At 32.9% G+C, this 24,059-nt stretch overlaps 3 protein-coding genes and 1 long non-coding RNA gene across 4 annotated transcripts; 3 read left to right on the forward strand and 1 right to left on the reverse strand.

Annotated features, from left to right (window-relative positions):
• The first annotated feature begins 95 nt into the window (after positions 1-95).
• Positions 96-3,010, forward strand: LOC145592292 (U-box domain-containing protein 15-like). Its single transcript, XM_081648738.1, has 4 exons — positions 96-395; positions 583-699; positions 975-1,412; positions 1,934-3,010. Exons 1-4 carry the CDS (start codon positions 96-98, stop codon positions 3,008-3,010), a joined length of 1,932 nt encoding a protein of 643 aa, XP_081504864.1.
• A 7,423-nt stretch (positions 3,011-10,433) lies between these two features.
• On the forward strand, positions 10,434-13,299 carry LOC145592488 (protein NUCLEAR FUSION DEFECTIVE 4-like). Its single transcript, XM_081648957.1, has 3 exons — positions 10,434-11,146; positions 11,722-12,506; positions 12,738-13,299. The coding sequence occupies exons 1-3, from the start codon at positions 10,811-10,813 to the stop codon at positions 13,222-13,224; spliced, it is 1,608 nt and encodes a 535-aa protein (XP_081505083.1). The 5' UTR covers positions 10,434-10,810; the 3' UTR covers positions 13,225-13,299.
• LOC145592490 (uncharacterized) lies at positions 12,081-18,088 on the reverse strand. Its single transcript, XR_014102427.1, has 3 exons — positions 17,890-18,088; positions 12,297-12,516; positions 12,081-12,217 (listed from the first exon to the last, which is right to left on the reverse strand). It is a non-coding gene; the product is annotated as an uncharacterized LOC145592490 (long non-coding RNA).
• LOC145592489 (catalase-like) lies at positions 14,832-19,953 on the forward strand. Its single transcript, XM_081648958.1, has 8 exons — positions 14,832-14,989; positions 15,206-15,302; positions 17,377-17,654; positions 18,084-18,860; positions 18,950-19,039; positions 19,198-19,265; positions 19,373-19,466; positions 19,571-19,953. Exons 1-8 carry the CDS (start codon positions 14,975-14,977, stop codon positions 19,628-19,630), a joined length of 1,479 nt encoding a protein of 492 aa, XP_081505084.1. The 5' UTR covers positions 14,832-14,974; the 3' UTR covers positions 19,631-19,953.
• Positions 19,954-24,059: the final 4,106 nt, after the last annotated feature.

A 24,059-nucleotide genomic window follows, 5' to 3' on the forward strand; every position in this document is an offset into this window, starting at 1 on the left:
AATTTTGTAAGTCATCTCCAAATTTAACATTAAATTGTCCGATCCCAACCTTAGGGATCGAAAACACAAAAAATGTAAACCCGGCGGAAATTATCATGTTTGAAGAGGATAACTTTATGATTTTTACTCCAAAAGAAGGCAAAGACATTATTCATGATTTAAAGGTTTTGATAGAATCACTTGGATTAATGGATGATTATAGAGTTACTCAAAGGAAGGAAAGCCAAAACCTTGTTCGACGAATCAAGATTATGCACGTTCTATTGGAGGAGATTAGGGACATTAATGATCCTCTTTCAAATTCAGCTCATGCCTCTTTTTGTAATCTGCGAAGGGCTCTTTTATCTGCTAAAAAATTGTTGAAAACTTGTTCCGAGGGTAGCAAGATTTATTTGGTTAGAACTAATTCCAATTAATTATCTTTCTACATATATACATGCACGTGTGTGCACATACACTTTATATTGTTATAAGAGGGGGTCTCGTAATATATGATTCATAATAATGCATGTATATTTATTTATTGATTGATCTATTTAAAACTGTTTTCTTTTAATTTGAAATGTGGATCTTGTACGTTAGGCCCTTGAACGTGAGGCAATTACAGGAATATTTCATTCAGTGAATTCGAAATTAAGTCAAGCTTTGGATGACATTCCTTACCAAGATCTAAATATATCAGAAGAGGTGAAAGAACAGGTAAATTTTGTACTATCACAAAAAGTTAAATTTTCTTTTCTGTACCAACATTTGACCATAAATTATCAATTGTCAAGGTTAAGCATAATATAATACTCTATATAATCATATTTGTAACAAGAATTTTGTTATTGTAACTTTGCATGATTTAGTACGGTAGTAAAAACATTGATAAAATATTAACAAGAAAAAAATTGAATATGTACAAAATATATCCTAAATTTGCGACAAATATTAAATTATCATAATATAGTATCTATCATGTTTGTGAACAGACAGAATTAATGGGTCACCAACTAAGGAGAGCCAAAAGAAGAACAGACACACAAGACTTGGAGTTGTCCATGGATATGATGATTGTGTTTAGCAAAGAAGATGAACGAAACGCGGACATTGCAATCTTAGAGAGGCTAGCAAAAAAGCTCGAATTAGGGACATCCGAGGAATTAAGGGCAGAAACTAAAGCTATTAGAAGACTTGCAAAAGATAAAAGAGCTGAAGAACATATGCAAATTATCTTAGATGTGCTTAATAAATTCAAACAAATTGCTGGAATTGAAGAAACCAATCTAATGCTTGAAGATCAAACTATAAATAAGCCCTTAGAACAACAACAAATTATCAAGAGTCCTACTACAGAAATTCCCCAAGAATTTCTTTGTCCAATCACTTTAGAAATTATGACAGATCCTGTTATTGTTGCCACTGGACAGGTAATCCTATCTTTTTGTTAGTTTCATTTTGTTTGCTTTTCATTTAAAACATAAATTTTTCTCTACCTTGTATAATATATACTTCGTACGTGATGATTTTCTTGCAAGAAAAAGACGGTCATGTATGTGTGATCTTTCTAGATTCATCTAATTGAGTATATTAAAATATATCATTGTTTAAAACAATTTTACTTGTATACATGTAACTAAATATATGGATGGTCTTAGATATGGTTCAATTGGTATATTGTTGATTGGACTAATACAATACAGGAAACAGGGTTTTATGTTTTAATCTGAAGTCTTATTTCGACACAATATATAGTAATAATCAATCAAAATATAGTGCTTTTACATATATTTATGAAAAAAAATCCTGTGTTTTTGTTTGTACTATATAATTAATCAAAATGATGTGTTACAGTTAAATATAAAATCTCTAAATACAATGTGTAATATTAGTTTTAGTTATTGTTATTTTTGTCTAAGCTATTTTTTTTCACTTCTTGTGAAAAATGTAGACATATGAAAGGGAAAGCATCCAGAAATGGCTAGACTCAAATCACAGAACATGCCCAAAATCAGGACAAGTATTGGAGCACCTATCCTTAGCCCCAAACTATGCACTTAAGAATCTCATCATACAATGGTGTGACAAGTACAAGGTTCAACTACTGCGAAAAAAAGATCAATCCTCCCCTGACATAGCAACCGATGACCCTTCCTCACCCGAACACAAATCCACCATAATTCCACTCATCCAAGATCTCTCCTCGACTCATCTAGATGTTCAACGGGAAGCTGTCCACAAGCTCCGATTGCTCTCCAAGGAAAGCCCTGAAAACAGGATCCTTATTGCCGAGAGTTCAGGGATCCCTCCCTTAGTCCAACTCCTGTCAAACCCGGATTCAAAGACCAAAGAACACGCAGTTACAACACTACTTAATTTATCAATCGATAACACGAACAAGCAGCTTATAACTAAACACGGTGCAATCCCTACAGTCATAGAAGTCCTGAAAAATGGTAACGTAGGATCTAAGGAAAATGCAGCAGCTACTTTGTTTAGTCTCTCAATGTTAGATGAAAATAAAGTGACTATTGGATTATCAGATGGGATACCTCCGTTGGTAAACATGTTAGCTAATGGTACAATTAGAGGGAAAAGAGATGCAGCAACCGCGCTCTTTAACTTAAGCTTAAACGCAATGAATAAAGCTCGAGCTGTCGAGGCAGGGATTGTTAAGCCCTTATTAAATTTGCTTGAAGATAATGAGCTAGGCATGATCGATGAGGCCCTCTCGATTTTGTTGCTTCTTGTTTCACACCCTCAAGGGAGGCAAGAAATCGGACAACTTTCGTTTATACAGGAATTGGTTGATTTTATGGGGGGTGATGGTACACCTAAAAATAAAGAAGGGGCTGCAGCTATATTGCTCGAGTTGGGGTTGAATGGTGGATCATCATTCTTGCTCGCGGCGCTTCAATTCGGAGTTTATGAGTGTTTGGTTGATATCTCACAGAATGGAACTAATAGAGGCCAAAGGAAGGCTTGTTCCATTTTGCAACTTATGCGCCAGTATGAACAAATTCCTTGATTATAAATATGCAATTATGCATGTTAGGTAATTTTGAAAAAAAAAAACATACATTCTAGCTATTGTAAGTATTAGTATATCATAATGTTTGATCCTATAATAGTTAGTCATTGTACATTTCAATTATCTTATAATTTTTCCTTCTTTTTGTATAGTATATAGAATGCATTCCTTGTATATTGTAATGCTCAATGATTATTGAATAATACGGAGTACTGTACTAATTTTGGACAAATAAATTAAAGGTAATATTACTAATATTTCTTGAGATTTATAAGTCAACTTGACATACATTATTAATGGGTCAAATCGAACTTCATTTAAAGGTAATTAAGGGCCTATTCATTTCAACTTAATTTCAGTTCAGTTTAGCTCCGCTTCAATCAGTTCAGTTCAGTAAATGTGAACAGACCCTAAGCTAAACACCTTTTGTAAAAAAAAAAAAAAAAAAAAAAAAAGCTAAAATCCTTGAAAAAAAATTATTTCAATTACGTATGCTAATTTCTAAACCTGACGAATTTATTGTATAATAATATACTACCTTGAATTAAAAATCATTGAAGAGCCTTAAATGTTTTATGTCTAGTTTCATTATCAAAATATCTTAAATTGTTGAAGCAAACTTGTACGTAAACGGTGTTATTAACAACTAACAAGCAAAACAAGGTAGAAGAGGAAAATAATTAAACAAGGTCATATAATAAGGGGTAAATCGTTGTTACTCAATACTTGACTCATTTATTGTAATATTTCCCTCTATAAATTGGTACCACATTCAACAGTTTCAAGAAGACACTACTACCACTTATATTTTTGACAATGAGCTTTATTCATGGTTGGGTTTTGTTGGAAAATAAAATCTATTTTCTCTTATTTTAGTTAAAAAATTTAAAGGTATATTTATCATTAACTTTGGATTCTAGCCGTTATTAATTTTTTTGATTGTTGAGTACTTCTCCTACAATAAAGGAAGCAGCAACTAAGTTAATGTTAGTGGGTTGTTTTGCATGACATGAATAGTGGAATAGTTAGTGGAAATATTCAAGGAGAATAACCTCCATCTTGTAACAACCACAACATACTTCAAACGGTTATCTATTATTTTCTTCTATATATACATGATGTTTTAGTCAAGAAGAACATGGAAGAAAACAAATAAAATATTTTTACAAAATACTGATTACAAAATCCTCCTTTAAAAGCAATATTATAATTATTACAGAGCATTATTGGTGTAATTTGGTTCGGGGGTTTTTTGCTACACACAATTGATCCGACGGGTTGTCGTATCTTGGGAGAGGAGCGCATAAATACATTCTACCAGTGCAGTGGGGCATTTTCTCTCTAAGGATAGCGCATTGCGTGCTAGGCTATTTTAAACTCATTCTTCTACTATTGTTTTACTACAACTTGCTTGTTATTTTAAGTGTTGTGCTTTTTGACTATTAAGAAATACTACTACTGCCTCATATTTAAATTTATTATTTTTGTTTTTATTTTCTAACAATTTTAGAGAGAAAAATCTACTTTAATTTTAGTATTAGTATATCCACTAGTCAAGATGTCAGCCATGGATATGATTAAATCCTTGTCTAGCAAGTCCAAAAAGTTTAATGGTGAAAACTTTTTTTGTTGGCAACAACAAATGAAATTTTGTCTTACGGAATTAGGCTTAATATCTGTTATTCTTGATCCTTAGACCAAAGTAAAACCAACTAGCTCCTCTAAAGATATCGCCCAAGAAGTAGCTGTCAAAACTCCTAGTACCAATTCTATAAGTGATAATGATATCTTGTCATGGTCGTATTTTGAGTGCTCTATCTGATAGTGTGTATAAAATATTTTGTCACACTAAAACTGCTGTGGAACTATGGGAAGCACTTGAAATGAAATATGGTTCGGCCTAAAAGGGTCTTAAGCATTATTCTTTTGAAAAAATGATTGAGTTTCAAATGGTTGATCAAAAATCAATTTCTAGTCAAATTCATGAGTTTTAAAGTATTATTTATGATATGAAATTAAAAGGAGTTAGTTTACTTGATATTATGCTTGTTACTTTTATGATTGCAAAATTACCTCCTTCATGGTCTGAGTTTGCTAGGAGTTTAAAACATAAGCCTTAAATTTTTTTTTTTTTGATGATTTTCTTGTTTGCTTACGTATTGAGGAAAAACATTGTCTTTCTCAAAAGAATTTGCAAAAATCTGAATTTCAGGCTACGGCTAATGTTGTTGAGAAATCCAACAAGCCTAAGTCTAAACCTTTTAAGAAAAATAGTTTTAAGAAAAACAAGTTTGGTAAAAATAATTTTAAAAATAAAAACAATGCTCATAATAACAAGGCAAATGGTAAGAGTCAGGGGAATGAGTTCTTTTGTTATGTTTGTGGGAGAACCAATCACTTTTCCAAGGATTGCTACCAACGTTGTAAGCAAGCTAAAGATAATAATGCATCAAGTTCTGCCCCAAAGTTATCTTATAAGCCCCAAGCCAATGCTGTTACTATGAGTAGTACAAGCTCCGATCTCCCATCTAACAGGACTCCAGCACACGTACCGTGAGTATGGGAAATGGGAGTTTGGCTCGTGTTATTGGACAAGGCCAAGTAGTATTAAATTTATCGTCCAGAAAAAGTCTAGTATTAGATGGAGTCTTTCATGTTTCTGATATTAGAAAAAATCTTATTAGTGCTTCTTTATTAGTGCAACAAGGTTATAAAGTTGTATTTGAGTCTAATCGAGTTGTAATTTCTAGACATGGTGTTTTTGTTGGTAAAGGATACGTTTGTGATGGTTTATTTAAGCTTAATCTTATGTCTTCTTCTGTGAATAATATTTCTATTAATGCTACTTCATCTATCTCCAATGTCGAATGTTGTGATACTTGGCATGCAAGGCTTGGATATGTGAATTTAAATTCTGTTAAAAGAATGAGGGTGCTTGATCTTATTCTCAAGTCTTCTGTTGATTTAAAACAAAAATATGGTGTATGTGTTCAAGCCAAGCAACCAAGAAAGCCTTTTAATAAAATAATTGAAAAGGAAACCAACTTGCTTGAATTAATTCATAGTGATGTTTGTGATAGTAATGGCTTGTTAACTTGTGGAGGTAAAAGATATTTCATTACTTTTATTGATGACTTCTCAAAATATTGCTATGTGTATTTGATTAGTCACAAAAGTGAGTTGTTTGATAAATTTAAGATTTATAAAGCGGAGGTGGAAAATCAATTGAATAGGAAAATAAAAATACTTCGTTCCGATGGAAGTGGGGAATATGCTCCTACCGAAATGGGTGAATTTTGTGAAATGCATGGTGTTATTCATGAAGTGTCTCCGCCTAATGCTCCTCAATCAAATGGGGTGGCCGAAAGGAAAAATCGTACTTTGTTAGATGTGATTAATGTTGTGCTTGTTAGCTCCAGTTTGCATGATAATTTGTGGGGTGAGACTTTACTTACGGCATGTCATATTCTAAATAGAATACCCTACAAGAATTCTGACAAAACCCCGTATGAAATGTGGAAAAATAGAAAACCCAATTTGAAATATCTCAAAGTGTGGGGGTGTCTTGCGAAGGTAAATATTCCTATAAATAAGAAAAGGAAAATTGGGGCTAAAACCGTTGATTGTGTGTTTATTGGTTATTCTTTGCATAGTACTACTTATAGTTTTCTTGTTATTAATTCGGAGATAGTCGATATTTCTAATAATACTATTATGGAATCTAGAGATGTCGTTTTCTTTGAAATTGTTTTTCCTTTAAAGAATGATGTGCCTAAACCTGTTGGTAATGTTTCTCATTCTCATTTACCTTCTAGTAGCATACTAATTTAGAAATTGACTCTGAACCTAGAAGGAGTAAGAGGTCAAAGAAGGCTAAAGATTTTGGTCTTGACTTTTGTACTTTTCTACTTGAAAATGATCCTAAATCCTATAGTGAGGCCATGAGGTCTATAGATGCACCTTTTTGGAAGGAAGTCATTAATGATGAAATGAATTCCTTAAAATCCAATAAAACTTGGTTTCTAACTGATCTTCCTCCCGGATGCAAAAGTATAGGATGTAAATGGGTTTTTAGGAAAAAGCTAAGAACCGATGGATCTATAGAAAAGTATAACGCTAGACTTGTTGTTATTGGATATAAGCAAGTAGAAGGTGTGGATTTCTTTGATACGTATTCTCCCGTTTCTAAAATTACTACTATTAGAGTATTGATTGCACTTGCTTGTGTGTTTAATTTGGAAATTCACCAAATGGATGTTAAAACCGCTTTTTTAAACGCTGACTTAGAGGAAAACATTTACAAGGACCAACCGGAAGGTTTTGTAGAACCCAGAAAGGAAAAGAAAGTGTGCAAGCTTGCTAAGTCTTTGTATGGTTTAAAACAAGCACCAAAGCAATGGCATGATAAATTTGATCAAGTTGTACTTTCATATGGGTTTGAAATAAATAATACTGATAAATGTGTGTATGTTAAAAAAGAAGATAATGGCTCTTGTGTGATTCTTTGTCTTTATGTAGATGATATTCTTATATTTGGTAGCAATTTATAAATGATGTGAAATCCTTCTTGTCTAGCAACTTTAATATGAAAGACCTTGGTCCTGTGGATGTTATCTTGGGCATAAAGTTGATTAAAAATAAAGATGGCATAGTGTTGACACAATCTCATTATGTGGAGAAGTTATTGAGAAAATTTAATTATTTTGATGTAAAACCTGTTTCGACACCGTATGACCCATCTTTTAAGTTAAATAAAAATACGGGTGAAGGTGTTTCTCCACTTAAATACTCTCAAATTATTGGTTCTTTGTTGCATTTTCCAAATTACTCTAGACCCGATATTGCATATACGGTAAGTAGATTGGGAAAATACACTCATAATCCTAATCTTTCTCATTGGAGTGCTTTAGAGAGAGTATTAAAATACCTCAAAGGAACTATTAATTATGGTATTCATTATATTCGTTTTCCTTCCGTTATTAAGGGGTTTAGTGATGCAAATTGGATTTTTGATTCGAATGAAACAAAATCCACTACTGGATATGTATTTACATTGGCAGGTGGTGCAATTTGTTGGAAATATTCTAAACAAACTATTATTTTTTGTTCTACTATGGAGGCTGAAACAATAGCCTTAGACCCTGCTAGTAATGAAGCTGAATTTCTAAAAAATCTTTTATGTGATTTGCCTATGCTTAATAAACCTATTCCTGCCATTTCTATGCATTGTTATAGTCAAGTTGCTATAGCTAAAGTTACTAGCAAAGATTTTAATGAGAAAAGAAGGCACTTAAGAGTAAGACATAAATCTATTAGAAATTTAATTTCTCATGGTGTTATTTCTCTTGACTTTGTCAGGTCAGAAAATAATCTCGCGGATCCGCTCACAAAAGGTTTGGCGCGTCAACAAGTTATCGAGTCGTCGAGGGGAATGGGACTAAAGCCCATAATATAGTCACAACAATGGACACCCAACTCCTAATAATTGGCGATCCCATGAAAGGAGTTCAATGGGTAACAACGAAGTTGTTAGTTGACTAAAATACACCACATTATAACTTTATATGTCCCTTTCCTATGGCAAGGTGTATTTTAAACCGCGACAATATTGAGGTTGAGGTATATATGTAAATAGTGTTTAATGAAATACCTCTTAATGATCCCGACGATTGTAAATTGTGGGGGTGGAGGTCACGGACCACCCTTTGAGGGCTCTCCTAGTGAGTGTGGTAGTGGGGCCGCTACTGTGAGACATGGAGCTAGTCTCTAAGTGACACTCACGATACAAGATACATGCGCATGGTCGTAACGCGCAACCACTGGTTAGAGCCTAATTGAACACCTATGTTGTATGTGTTGTGCACTAAAACTCGGTTAATGAAGGTATAGCTCAAGGCTACCATGTCTCTATATCTTCTCAGGTGGAAGTTCATGTACACTAGGTATAAGGCTCATACCCGGAAGGTTCCTTGTACCGAAAATGCAACATTATATGCCCCGTCTTAATTATTATTATTATTTATGTTACATCTTGAGATTTTACAATGTTTTAAATTTTAAATTATGTGGGGGATTGTTGGAAAATAAAATCTATTTTCTCTTATTTTAGTTAAAAATTTAAAGGTATATTTATCATTAACTTTGGATTCTAGCCGTTATTAATTTTTTTGATTGTTGAGTACTTCTCTTACAATAAAGGAAGCAACAACTAAGTTAATGTTAGTGGGTTGTTTTGCATGACATGAATAGTGGAATAGTTAGTGGAAATATTCAAGGAGAATAACCTCCATCTTATAACAACCACAACATACTTCAAACGGTTATCTATTATTTTCTTCTATATATACATGATGTTTTAGTCAAGAAGAACATGGAAGAAAACAAGTAAAATATTTTTACAAAATACTGATTACAAAATCCTCCTTTAAAAGCAATATTATAATTATTACGGAGCATTATTGGTGTAATTTGGTTTGGGGGTCTTTTGCTGCACACAATTGATCCGACAGGTTGTCGTATCTTGGGAGAGGAGCGCATAAATACATTCTACCAGTGTAGTGGGGCGTTTTCTCTCTAAGGATAGCGCATTGCGTGCTACAACCCAGGCTATTTTAAACTCATTCTTCTACTATTGTTTTACCTTTGTACAACTTGTTTGTTATTTAAGTGTTGTGCTTTTTGACTATTAATAAATACTACTACTGCCTCATATTTAAATTTATTATTTTTGGTTTTATTTTCTAACAGGTTTTTTGCTTTAATAATAGTTATAGATCAATTACAAAATACACATTTTCTTAAATTATATCAAATTACAGAGTATCAAATTATATAATTTTCTAAATCTTTATTTGTTTATTAGTTTATTACTTTGCATAATGTTATACACTTATATTGTGTACTTGACGTTTTCTAAAACGAGAATCTCTTCTAAAACTATGTGTTTCGGGTGAAACTAATGGGACCTTCGGACAGGTCCTTTCTGGTGAGCTGAAGTCTGGGCTCGGTCCAAGTGATGGTTGGGTCGAGGATTTCTTGCACAACAAACACACGTAAGTTGGTCTGGGGGGTTGTGCCGAGGAAGGCCCCTCCGATACCGAAGTCAGTACGGTGGTTTTAGAGAGAGAAAGTTATGCAAGAGCATTAATTGCTTGAGGCTCTAATTGAATGAATGTAAGGAGAGAGGAATGAATGTATTTATATCTTGACATAAGGGAGAACATGGGCCTTAAATCAAGTGGGCTTGCCACATTGACTGGACCTTTGACTGACTTGGCTTGAATTGAAAGGTTAAACCTTGACCTTGGGCTTTGTAATTGAATCATTTATGGTTGGCCCAATTGAAGTAAATTGGACCCAAATACTATATTATCAAAAGATGGGTCAAATTTCTAGTCAAAATCCATAAAATAATGAAAAAAAAACCATTAACCACAACCTCACGTTGTTCATCCCCACGGACTGATTCACCAACATCACGTTGTTCATGATGATGATTCCCCCATGGAAGAAATCCATGGAAGCTTCTGGTAGCTTTCCTCTCCAAATAGACCTCCCTCAACTTAAATGCAAATTAATGAATTTATTCATCCTTACCATCAACGTTAAATTCATCAATTATACATCCAAATCCAATCCAATCCAACCTCGTTTATTGTTTTTGTTTAACATTGATTCAACTATAAATGCAGCAATAATTCAGCTCATTTCAATTCCAATTTAATCACTAATCACACATTCAAATTCATTGCATACAATAATCAAGACTACAAATAAACATTGCTAAAGAAAATAAAAATGGTGATACAATCAGAGAGATTGAGGACATTTTTCAACAACAGATGGCTGGTATTTGTAGCCTCAATGTGGATCCAATCGTTTGCAGGAGTTGGTTATTTGTTTGGAAGCATTTCACCAATGATCAAGAGTACAATGAAGTATAACCAAAAACAACTTTCTTACTTGGGTGTTGCTAAAAATTTAGGTGACTGCGTCGGATTCTTAGCTGGTGCAGTCTGTGAGATTCTGCCGTTTTGGGGTGTTTTGACTGTTGGGGTGCTCCATACTTTTCTTGGATATGGATTTCTTTGGCTAATTATCGCCAAACGTTTGACTTATTTGCCTCTGTGGGTGGTAAGTTGCTGGTTTTTTCTGCATTTTAATGACTAATTTGGTTCATTTGGTACTTAGGCTTAAATGCACCTGTTTCTTTATCAATTTTGTCCTGCTATTTATTCAATTCAGTAATCTAATGATGTTTTGCTCAAATTTAATTTGATGTGATCAAATGTCACAAATCCTGACAATGAAACTAAGATGTTTGCTGAAATCTAATGTTATGATATACAAGTACTGTATTTCTATTTTTTATTTCTTTCCTCTTATTCCCCTCCTGGGTTGTAGCTTTAGTTCTTGATGATAAGTCAACTTTTAAACTCTTCAATACTGGTTTCGTCAAGTACTTTAGGCCTTGTTTGGTAACTAACTTTTCTTACGGAGTAATACGTATGGTAAAGCCCAACAAAACGAGTTAGTCAAATAAGTGAAGTGAACTAGTCAATAAAACTGATTGACGAATAACTGAACAAGACAATAATAACAGATTTTGTCATAATTTATTTGATGTTCAAGATTTGATTATGAGCATGTCATAAGTATAGTTTATGACTATGATGTATGACATATGGTCTTCCTCCCAATTGTTGCAGCTATTCATTGCCATATTTGTGGGAACAAATGGTGAGACTTATTATAACACAGCTGCTCTAGTATCATGTCTGCTAAACTTCCCTGATAGCCGAGGCCCTGTCGTGGGGATACTAAAAGGATTTAATGGCCTGAGTGGAGCGATTTTAAGCCAAATTTATCACTTCTTCAGCACTACTAATCGTGATTTCCTCATATTAACTATAGCTATTGTTCCCTCGATTGTTGTTCTTTCTCTTATGTTTGCTGTAAGGTACGTTGAGGGTCATCGACAAAAAAGGCCTTCTGACAGTTTAAGCTTCTCTTTTGTCTATGGTGTTTGCCTCATCTTGGCTGCTTATTTGATGGGTTTTTTGCTCTTTGAAGAGTACTTGAACCAATCTTTGATCATAATTTGCTCTGTAATCTTGCTCATTATCTTGCTACTTCCATCAATAGTGCCCATTCTGCTGTCATTCTCTCCACAAGTGAATGATCCAGTCAAAGAGAGCCTGCTACCTGTTGAAACTATCATTAGCGAGGATGAAAGTGAAGCTGAAGGTAAAAGAAAAGATCCTCAACTAGGGGAGAATTTTACCTTGCTACAAGCTTTAGGAAAAGCGGAGCTTTGGCTTACGTTTGTATCCCTAATCTTGGGTTCTGGATCTGGTATTACAATCATTGATAATATGGGTCAGATATCTGAGTCTGTTGGGTATTCCAGTCCAAGAATCTTCGTCTCAATCATCAGCGTCTGCAACTTTCTTGGCCGTGTTGGTGGTGGATACTTCTCAGAGATAGTTGTCAGGTTCAGTAATCTATCATCATAAAAATCATATAATCACGCACTCATGCTAATGCCACTTGATATTTATTTGATTCATCTTAGGTAGTAATTAACCAGTTTATTTCAGTTTTTCATCAAGTTCATAATTACTGCTGATATAAATATAACGCTACTGATTTTGGCTTAAGCATTTAGGCTCAAAATCAGAATTTCCTGCTGATATAATGCTACTGATTTTGCTGCTGTTATCAGAAAATACGCATATCCTAGGCTTTTGGCTTTGGCGATTGTTCAAGCCATCATAGCAATCGGGCTCTTATACTATGCTTTCGGATGGCCTGCAGCAATTTATACATTAACTGTGTTGACTTCATTTGGCTACGGAGCACATTGGGGGATCGCCCCTGCAGCAGTTTCAGAGATGTTTGGCTTAAAATGCTTTGGTTCTTTATACAACTTTATTATACTTTCAATGCCTACTGGATCATTTATTTTCTCCAGCATCCTTGCTAGTCGCATCTACGACTACTATGCAGAGACACAAGGTGGGATTGTAGATCCCAAACTCGATTTGCAACTAGGAGATGAAGGTTCACATACTTGTATAGGTAGAATATGTTATTCCATCACTTGTGCTATATTGACAGGAGTTGTTTGCATTGGTGTTGTACTTAGTTTGATTGTTGTTCGACGGACTAGGAGTGTTTATACTCATCTTTATGCGAAGTCACAAGCTTAATTAAAGGCTTGTGGTTGTAATTGAAGAAGACTTGAAAGTACAAAAATTCACTAGTGGGTTCATCCTCTCTCTTTATTTTATTAGTTGAGATAATTAACTAAGGAATATTAAGGCTTGTTCTCCAAGTACTGTAATGTTGTACTTATATTGTAACGTGGTCGAATATTAGGAATGAGATTCACATCGAGAATTATTGAGACTTAAATTTAATTTATTAGAACTTATTTGAATATATTAGATCTAGAATAAGTGAAAATAAAGTGAATAAAATATGTTTGTAGTCTAATAATGAGTGGTGTTGAGTGTGTGGCTAAGTTCACACACAGGAAGGCCCATTGTGATTATAAAAAATCTTATCGAATGGGTATATTCAAGGTTTCACACTAGTCAGCAACAACTTCCAAAAATATGGTGTAAAATGTGCACACAATTCACACAACATTGTTTTACGTGGAGTTAGTGTAATGGTTCATTTTAGTTCTAACAATGAGTGATAAGTGGCTCTCGTTTTCTTCTCAGTTTTTTTGGCAGAGATCTTCGCATAAACCTCCATGGCTCAATGCCTTAGGGCCCATAGGAAACATCCTTCTCGATGTTCTCATGTTATTTTTCAGTCAAAATCATTATCGTCAAAAAAAAAAAAAAAAAAAAAAAAATAGAAGTTTTGTGAATGTAAAATTTACTAAATTAATTTTTTTATTTCCAAATAATTTATTTGGAAATCAATTTTGTCAAAACTACTATACTCATGAAGACAACATATATTCAAGCATCACTTCACTTGTATATCTTAATTATTGCAAATAATCACAAGGGTAACTTGAACCGATCAAAGTGGAGTAATGTAAATTGGTGTAACTAGTAAATTAAACCTCTAATAACCACCATTAGTATTAGTATATGATAGAATTCTCAGTGATGTAATTTGGTGTAAGTGTCTAACTAATAATGTAATTTGGTATACCATACATTCGAAAATATAACGAATGTTTGTATATGGGTTCATTTTTTTTAATCTTGATAATTCTTCGATCAATTCGTTTGCTTATTAAGGAATTTCAATTATAACAATAACATGTGTAGATTGATCTATTTAATTTTTCATTATTCAATCAGTTTATCCTTTTTTTTAACTTCCTATATATCATTCTTAAGTTAAACATTTTTTAATATAAGAAATTTAAATTAGATCAAAGTTAATAAAAATTAGATAAGATTAGAAAATTAACATTATACTCTATACCAAATAAACAAAAAATAACAAAAGTTTAATATAAATTAAATAAAAACATGTTTATAGCTAATCAAATAAAACATACTCCGTAGTAATATACTACGTATAAGTTTAGACAAGATCAGATAATGAAGATTACGGAAACTAAACATAAGCTAATCCAAATAGATATAATCGTGAGGGGAAAGTAATAACAACCCTATATTAATAGGCTTCGATCTGTCTTATTATTCAAAAAATGAGTAACAGCTAACTTGTCAGATTATTATTCAGAAATTTAGTAGCGGCGACGATAATTTCGGAAATAAAAATATTTACTCTTCCTTATCAATATTATCCACCTCTGACTCATTTTACGTCACACTTTTTTTTATTTATATATTTATACACCTATTTTTATTTCCTAATTAAAATTTGTGTGTTCATCACATTCCCTTCTCCTTCATCTTTATCTCTTCAATCTATCTCTTTCTCTCTCCTCGGCAAGATCAACTCTTCGTTTCTCTCTCTACCGCCATGGATCCTTACAAGGTTACCACTCAATTACTGCTTCAATACTCAATTTGAGACGCTTTCTATTTCATTGATTTATTGTATTTGGAGTATATTTTTTTTTTATTTTGATTTGGTTTTCTTGTTTGATTTAGTTTTTGAATTTGATGTTTGATTGAATTTGTTTGATTTCAAGATTGATTTTGAATTTGTTGTTTGATTGAATTTGAATTTGAATTTGTATTTGTGGTGTAGTTTCGGCCATCAAGTGCGCACAATTCATCACACTTCACCACAAATTCTGGTGCTCCTGTTTGGAACAACAACTCTTCTTTGACTGTTGGCAACAGAGGTTATTTCTTTTCTATTGATTTTATTTTCATTAAAGATTCATTATTAGTTTTAGACTGGATATTTTTTGCTTTAATTTTTCTTTAAATGTTGTAGTTGATTGCTTTAATTTTTGATGATTTTAGCATCTGAGTTTCAGTTTTAGGAATTTTTTTATTTTTATTGTGATTATTAAAAATTATTCATTTAAAATTAGTTTTAGTTTTTTTTTTTGTTTTTTATTTGAACCAATCATCTAAAATTAGTTGAATCAATAGGAAAGGTTCGAAATTGGTATTGGCTCGAAGTTGTTGAAACTAGTTCAAATTGGTGGGAACTTGGAACCGCCATAAAGTGTGGAAATAAATTTTTCGAAAATTTTAATTGAAATCACAGTTAGATGTATCTGATGATTTCTTCAAATTATAGATGTATCTAATGATGTTTGCTCTCAAATTAAAAAAAAAAAGTTGGCAAATGATGTTTGTAGGAGTATTTGTTAGAGTGACTAGCTGTATCATAGTTAGAGTGACTAACTTCTCATTGCTAACTAAATGAATTCATATTTGTAGAAGTATTCACAATTATGGAGTAAAGTTAGCTTTTTTCATAATTTAGATAATTATAGAAATTATGCAATCTACTAACAACTTACGGAGTAGTAGATATCATAATAGGGTGTAAGATTCTACAAGAAGCAATTTAGTTCTACTTAATAAAGGAGAAGAAGAAAACAAAGATAGTTTAAACAGTTTTAGCTTAGTTTGTTGCATACTGATAATGGATGCCATTGTTTACGCATTGCTATTGACTAATATATAACAAAGTTAATATGAATGGTTGATATCTTCCTGCTTTATTACTAATTGCAAAACTTAATCAGGATGTGACCTAGATGAGTTTGTTAATGGTTGCGTATCGAGTAGTGAAAGGGTTGAAGTAGTTGGGATATATAGATAAGAGTCATGAGTTTGGTGGAGAGAATTGAGGGAAGAAATAAGCTGACAATGCTGTTACCAAGAAAAGGCTATTGAAGAGAGAGAAGGTATTAAGTTCCCGGGTTGACTAAGTGTTATCAGTGTAAAGGAGGTGTCTTACTAACAAAGGATATATGAGTTATTGAAAGATGGATTTAGGAGTTGTCAATTTTAACTAAAAAGCAAGTCTATTAAGTTGCTTAAGGGAAGTGAGTTCAAAAACAATTCTTTGCCATATGTAATTTGTGCATCTCATGCTTAATGTTGGATTACCCTTTGTCGTACTAAATTTGTTAGGAAATGAGATGAAGTTGAGCATGTAAAAAAAATTATATAGTGCAATGTTTTGATTTCTAATGTATAAAGATACTATTTGACCTCAGAGACTAGATCTCATTTTAGGCATGTATGTCAGAACATATTCTGCAACTTACAAAGTGGTCAACTTTTCCAAATGTTTTTTTTCTATTGACCATATTACTAGATGTGTAAAGATGTTTACTATAGAATTAGTAATATAGTTTCCTGTAAAATTAGAGCTAGTGATATAGCTTGGATGAAGTGAGATTGATTAGGGGCTTAGGCGCCTCCATGTAATTTGTTTTTTTTGTGATTAATAAATTTTTTTTACCTTTTCTCAAAAAAAAATATTACTAGATGTGAATTAGTTTTAGCCAATCGAAGTATAGTGAATTTAGTGATTGCTAAACTGCGTGGTAGAGTTGTTTATTGGATCCACAATAACATGAGAAGACATGTATAATTTACCAGTAATAAGGCTATGTTCTGCTCAACTTAATTGGACTTTTTGAAAAACTACATATAGGGAATTCGAGATTGAATTATAAAGAAATTCGTGCCCTGTATTTAGTTTAATCTAGCTTCATTAGTTATTTAGGTACACTACCTAGACCCCAAAACCAACATAACCAATTACTTCAATTAGGATAAGTAGCTGAGTGAGACTGCTATCAGCTTAGGCACTTCTAATTTTTCCTTTTTTTTTTTTTGTTGGTCTAACCTCAGCACATTAGTGATGTATTTGTACTGTGATGACATAGTTTATAGAGGATGTGTCTGTAATGGGTATGGGCTATGCTGATGTATCTTTCTGAACAGGCCCCATTCTTTTGGAGGACTATCATCTTGTGGAAAAGCTTGCTAACTTTGACCGAGAGCGTATACCAGAACGTGTTGTTCATGCCAGGGGAGCGAGTGCTAAGGGATTTTTTGAAGTTACTCATGATATTACACACCTCACATGTGCTGATTTCCTGCGTGCTCCTGGTGTCCAGACACCTGTGATCGTTCGGTTCTCTACTGTTATTCATGAACGTGGAAGTCCTGAAACCCTCAGGGACCCTCGTGGTTTTGCTGTGAAGTTCTACACCAGAGAGGTAAGGGCCAACTCTATACCAAAGTTATAATGGCCTATATTCTGTTACTTTTTTCATTCTTGGTAGCGTTTATCCATGCTAGTGTTGGTCGCATTATTACACTTACTACGCTGTTAATATCTACTATATGCTGATACTAACGGAATTATGCCATCTACCTAGTTTATTTTATACGCTCTTGATCATTAAAAATTTACGAAGCTTTTCTAGTTTCAAATATAACTTTAAAAAGTACCTGGAAAGATGGCCTTGTCCATAATGCTGAATATAACCTCTTTGCTGTATGTAGCTCATTGATTAAGCGTTGTGATTGTTCAGCTCTTATCATGACTAGATCATAAATCTTTTTAGCTTTGTTTTGATGCTGAAGCTTTAGTCTCGTTTTTGCTCAACAGCTTATATTATATTCTAAAATTCTGTTTATCACAGGGTAACTTCGATCTAGTGGGGAACAATTTCCCTGTGTTTTTCATTCGTGATGGTATGAAATTCCCTGATATGGTGCATGCCCTCAAGCCCAATCCTAAAACCCACATTCAAGAGAACTGGAGGATCATGGATTTCTTCTCTCACCATCCTGAGAGTTTACACATGTTCACTTTCCTCTTTGATGATATTGGTGTTCCTGCAAATTACAGACATATGGAAGGCTCTGGAGTTAACACATATACTCTGGTCAACAAGGCTGGCAAAGCATACTATGTGAAGTTCCACTGGAAGCCAACATGTGGAGTTAAGTGCCTGTTGGAGGATGAATGCGTTAAAGTTGGAGGAGCTAACCACAGCCATGCTACTCAGGATCTTACTGACTCGATTGCAGCTGGAAACTATCCTGAATGGAAGCTGTTTGTCCAGACAATTGACCCAGCTGATGAAGATAAATTCGACTTTGACCCCCTAGATGTTACCAAAACATGGCCCGAGGACATTTTGCCTCTTCAGCCAGTGGGTCGTATGGTCTTGAACAAGAACATTGACAACTTCTTTGCAGAAAATGAGCAGCTGGCTTTTTGCCCTGCTATTGTTGTTCCTGGGGTCCACTACTCAGATGACAAGCTGCTTCAGACCCGAATTTTCTCATATGCTGATACCCAAAGGCACCGTCTTGGTCCCAACTACCTGCAACTTCCAGTCAACGCTCCCAAGTGTGCTCACCACAACAATCACTATGATGGTTCCATGAACTTTATGCACAGAGATGAGGAGGTAATTGCTGCGGTTTCAGTTTTTATTTCTTGCTAGTAATATATCTTCTTATATTGTGCTCCCATGTCTTACTTTATGCTGTTTCTCAGGTGGACTACTTTCCATCAAGATATGATCCCGTTCGTCATGCTGAGAGATACCCCATTCCTGCAAATATCTTGAATGGAAGGCGTGAAAGGGTTAGTTCTTTTAATTGTCTGCTGCTTGTTTGATGATGCTTCATGTGTCATGACCCCTCTTTTTTGGGTTAACTTAATCATATTATTTTGATGATTTGGGTTTAGAAATGAATATTAACTGAATGAAAATCTGGACTACTGTTATCCTATTAATGCAGCAAATCATTACAAAAGAAAACAACTTCAAGCAGCCTGGAGAGCGATACAGATCAATGGACCCAGCCAGGTTGGACTCTTTCCTAGCTGCACTTGCAGAATTCATTCTTATTTTTGGCTTTCTTTTGATATGTGTATTGTTTGTGTGCTCATATATCTGTCTCATGGTGCATCCAGGCAAGAGAGATTTATCTGCAGAGTGGTTGATGCTTTATCCGACCCTCGTGTCACTCATGAGATACGCAGTATCTGGGTTTCATACTGGACCCAAGTAAGGGTCATTATTTCAAATTATCAGTTGGCATAGTTGCAATTCTTGCTGCAATACTATATATCGAATATCAATAACACTTTTTTTTTGCATCTGTACTACAGGCCGACAAATCTCTGGGTATGAAAGTTGCAAGCCGACTTAATGTGAGACCAACCATGTAAAGATGGTCAACATGAATACATGATCTGATGATTGTTCCATATGGGGAGATCGAGATGAGGATTGCATTGCAAAAAATTGTAATATCTAGTTACTTTGTTAAATACTTATAAACTGTCAGTAATCGGATTATAGAACATAAGTTTTTTCTATAAGTTTCTGTTGTTCGTGTTACAGACTTGCAGTACAATGAGCTTGTGGTCCTGTAATCTCATTTTGATTTCTACTATTATTGATGTGTAACCCTATTGGATTACTAAATATGGTTCCGTATCTGCTACGGAGCGAGAATATTATACATCTTATTTATGAACATAATTCACTACTCTTATCTTCAATAATTCTGCAGCTTAATCGATTTTTGTAGGTCGTCGTATTTGTTGGGATATTAACTTGGACCCAACTTTGTAATACAAGTGAAAATTATCAAAAGACGGTAGATTTGTTTAATAGGAGGTTTTATTACCAATATTCTTCGGTTTTACTTATGTAAACACTTCCATTTTTTGTTATCCCCAGCAATTATTTATTAGTACTATCATCTTACCAAGGAAATTTTGTCTGGAATTACCCTAAAAATAGGGTTATTTGTGAATAACTACCCATTTTTTTATAATTTGTTTAGAAATACCCGCAAGTTATGAAACGTTTGGGTAGCAATATCCACTAACGTTTTCCGCAATTAAGACATTATTAGGGTAACTTTTTCACTTTTCTCACCTAACTAACTCTCCAATTACCTTCTCTCCTCTTCTTTCCTCCCTAATTAATTTTCCCTCCATTCTCACTCACAAAATCTAAGATCAAGAAGATAATCAAGTAATTAAACGCAAATTATCAATAATTTAGGTAATGTTTCACACTTTAATTTTAATTCATTGTTTGTTGTATTTGTTTACAAGTTTTAATTGAATGCTATTAACATAATTAGGGTTTAAATTAGTGATTCAGATTAGGGTTTATAAGTTCAAATAAATTTGGAGATTTTGATTTCTAGGGTTTGGGGGTTTAATTGAGTTCTGGGTTTCAGTTATTTTGGCTTTGAGATCAATTGAATTCAATAAAATTAGTGATTCACATTAGGGTTTATGGGTTCAAATTAATTTGGGGTATTTGAGTTCAAGGTGAAATGAGGAAGGTGAAAGAAGGGAGTGAGAATGGAGGGAAATTAATTAGGAGGAGAGAAGATAGTTAGGGGAGTTAATTAAGTGGAAAAAGTGAAAATTAGGCCCATTAATGTCTTAATTGGACGAAAAACGTTAGTGAGTAGTGTTACCCAAATGTTTCATAAAAAAAAAAAAAAAAAAGTAATTATTCATAAATGACCCTATCGTTAAAGTAATTCTAAATAAAATTTCCTTTTACCAAAGTTACTATATATTTTTATTTTTTATTGTTATTATCCGAAAATGTTAGGAACGAAATTTAGCACTATGTAGGAACGAAATTTAGCACTATGTTACTGTGTCGGTTACTTTTGACAACTTATTTTCATTTGACACAAAATAGTCTCCCTCAAAGTTATTACATATCAACATATCGAAGCAAAATGATCAGGCATTGGCCGTATTATCTGAACTTAGCATTATTGCATCAGTGGATATAGTTGTTTATAAACACTCCATATCAATTTGTGACCAACACTGGGACCATGACTAGCTCCATAAGTCATGGTCTTATGGACCCACGGATCCACCATTATGCAAATTGTTAAGCTCTCATCCTCATCATCAAAGTCATTAGAAATTTAGATTTTATTTGTACATGTTTTATGACTTTCTATTACTGAATTAATTTTATTAAAAAAAAATATTTTTATCATTAAAGTCATTAAAAATTTAAAACTATTTTATTTTCAAATTGATTACAAATTATACTCCATATTATGAATTCTGAGGGATGTAGTAACCGTGGTAAAAGGCAAAATAATTATAATGGATAAAAGTATAACCTTGAGTATTTGGATGGACGTGTGAAAAACATTGTCTTAGAAGCAAATGATCTTCCTTTTCCAGTATTTATACTCATTTATTAAAAAAAAAAGGTTATACTATTCTTATTCGTCTAAGTTAAACCAAAATCTATCCAATCCGATTATTTTCTAAATTCAAATCTTTTTAACCAAAAGGAGGCAAAGTAAAAATCATACGTAGTATATTAGATGGTCACAAGGTTGACAAATTACATCATTTAATTCAATTGATTTATGAGGATGTTCCCAAACTAATGTTGGATTTGGGCTCTTTCAAAAACAAGGTTGACAACCAAGGCACCAATTTTATCAAAAGTGTACTATAACTATATTGATGAACATGAACAACTATAATAACAATAAAGTCATTAATAAAGCAATCATAAAAGTTTTAGTGTTTTACCCACTTGAAGTTTAGCTTAGATTAGAACATGTACATATTAGCTAGAATACTCCAGATTTAGTTGTCATGCATTCTAGAAAGAAGAACGGAAAATATATGCATAACATGGGAAGATATTTACCTTTTGTTACTACACTTCTTGTAGCTAGTGATCTGAATTAAGGTCTTTCAGCTAGCTAGATCGATCTCCCTTTTCTATGATATCGCTTGCTGCGTGCGCTTCCTTGAAAATACAGGTAAAGTTCGCGGTGTCGTGGTGGTGGTGAAGCCTTGAGGGCCGGGCTTGCGGTTGTGAAGGAAAAGAGAGACGAAGCACTATAGGGACAAAGGGATCGGAGAAACGGGATCAAGAAAGCAGTCATGACATAGTGAAATAGGGAAGATACAAAGAAGGATCAAAGTTGGTGTAATAACTTGTCAACTTTGTCGCCCACTCAAATTATTGTCACTTGAATGAATCTATAATTCTGTAAATATATATTTATTTTATTCAAAAAAGTCACTATTTCTTCAAAATAAAATGAATACTACTCCCTATGTATTTTAATAAGTGTTACAGTATGATTATTTTCACTATTCACATAACGAATTTTTTTTTTTCTTTTTTTTTGAAAGATAATGGTTTTGACTTAATTAATTCACTAATATATAAAAAAAAACAAATGATGTTGCATAATACGTTGTTGGATTCGTTATAATGTATACTTTCATAATATGAATTTTCCTATAATTTTATTAACATATGATAGGATAAATTAATGATCAAAGTCATGTCTCTATATGCGTGTTTGGTCAAACTATACACTTATTAAAACACGAAGGGAGTAAACAAATTCGGTGAGTAAGACCCCATTTACTTCACCTTATTTTTGCTTAATTGAAATTATTTTTACTGAACTTAAATATCTTTACTAAACTGATTATATTTTTACTGAACTTAAATTATTTTTACTAAACTAAAATTAATTTTACTGAACTGAAATTATTTTTGTTGAGCTGAAATCACTTTTACTGATTTTCTATTATATTTATTCTTTATAATTACTGAATTTTACTGAACTGGACTTATTTTTACTGAACTGAAATTATTTTTACTGAATTGAAATCAATTATACTGAATTGAAATTATTTTTATTTAATATCATTTTTTTATGTGAAGTACAAGGCCTAAACAAGTAATATTGTAATAGAGAGAGGGCGAGTTTTATCTAAATTTTAAGGTAATTTGTTTTTTGGTAAATTTTTTATGTTGAAGAATAGATCTCTTAAAAATCACCACATGTAACGTAATTGTCCCATATTGGTTGAAAAAGAGAGAGTTAATCACTTTATAAGGCTAAGGGACTACTCCTCCTGTTGCCATATGGTTTTTGCGACGGAACCTCATTTGAACTTGTTATAAAGTGGGCTCTTTCTCTTAGTTTGCGAGTGCGGACCTAACACATATTTAACAAATTTTAAGATCATTATTACTTATTCATCCCTACATAAAAGTCACATTTCCTCAATGCATGTAATATATATAGGATGGAGAAGTGAATACAAATATACGAAGTACTACCTCCGTTAATTACACATAATAATTAACGGAGGTAGTATATGATTGTAGTGTTTGATTATTGATTTGAGGTAAAATGAAAAACATGTATGAAAAAAAAATAGTGAAATATTGTTGATTAAATTTTAAATGAGAAAAATATATGCTACCTCCGATTTTTAGATAAAATGGGATTTATAAATAAGGATTACTTCCTTTATCTTGTTTTACTTGCAACATGTGAATTACTTTTAGGAATGCATAACTTTAATCTTTAATTTATGCAGTAAAAGAAATTTTTTAATTATTAACATATACTTTCTCCGTTGATTTTTTATTGCACTATAATGGATTTCACCCTTGTCAATGTATTATTATAGCTATTAATATCTTCTATTATACTTTGTAAAAATTATAAAAAAAATTGATATTTGAAAAGAAGATTTTGAGACGAGTCTAATTAGATCCCACATGACTATGTTTTTCCAAATGGATGTATCACAAATGATGGTCAAAGAA

The sequence above is a fragment of the Chenopodium album genome, chromosome 18, assembly GCF_948465745.1.
Source record: "Chenopodium album chromosome 18, dcCheAlbu1.1, whole genome shotgun sequence".
Taxonomy (NCBI): Eukaryota; Viridiplantae; Streptophyta; class Magnoliopsida; order Caryophyllales; family Amaranthaceae; genus Chenopodium; species Chenopodium album.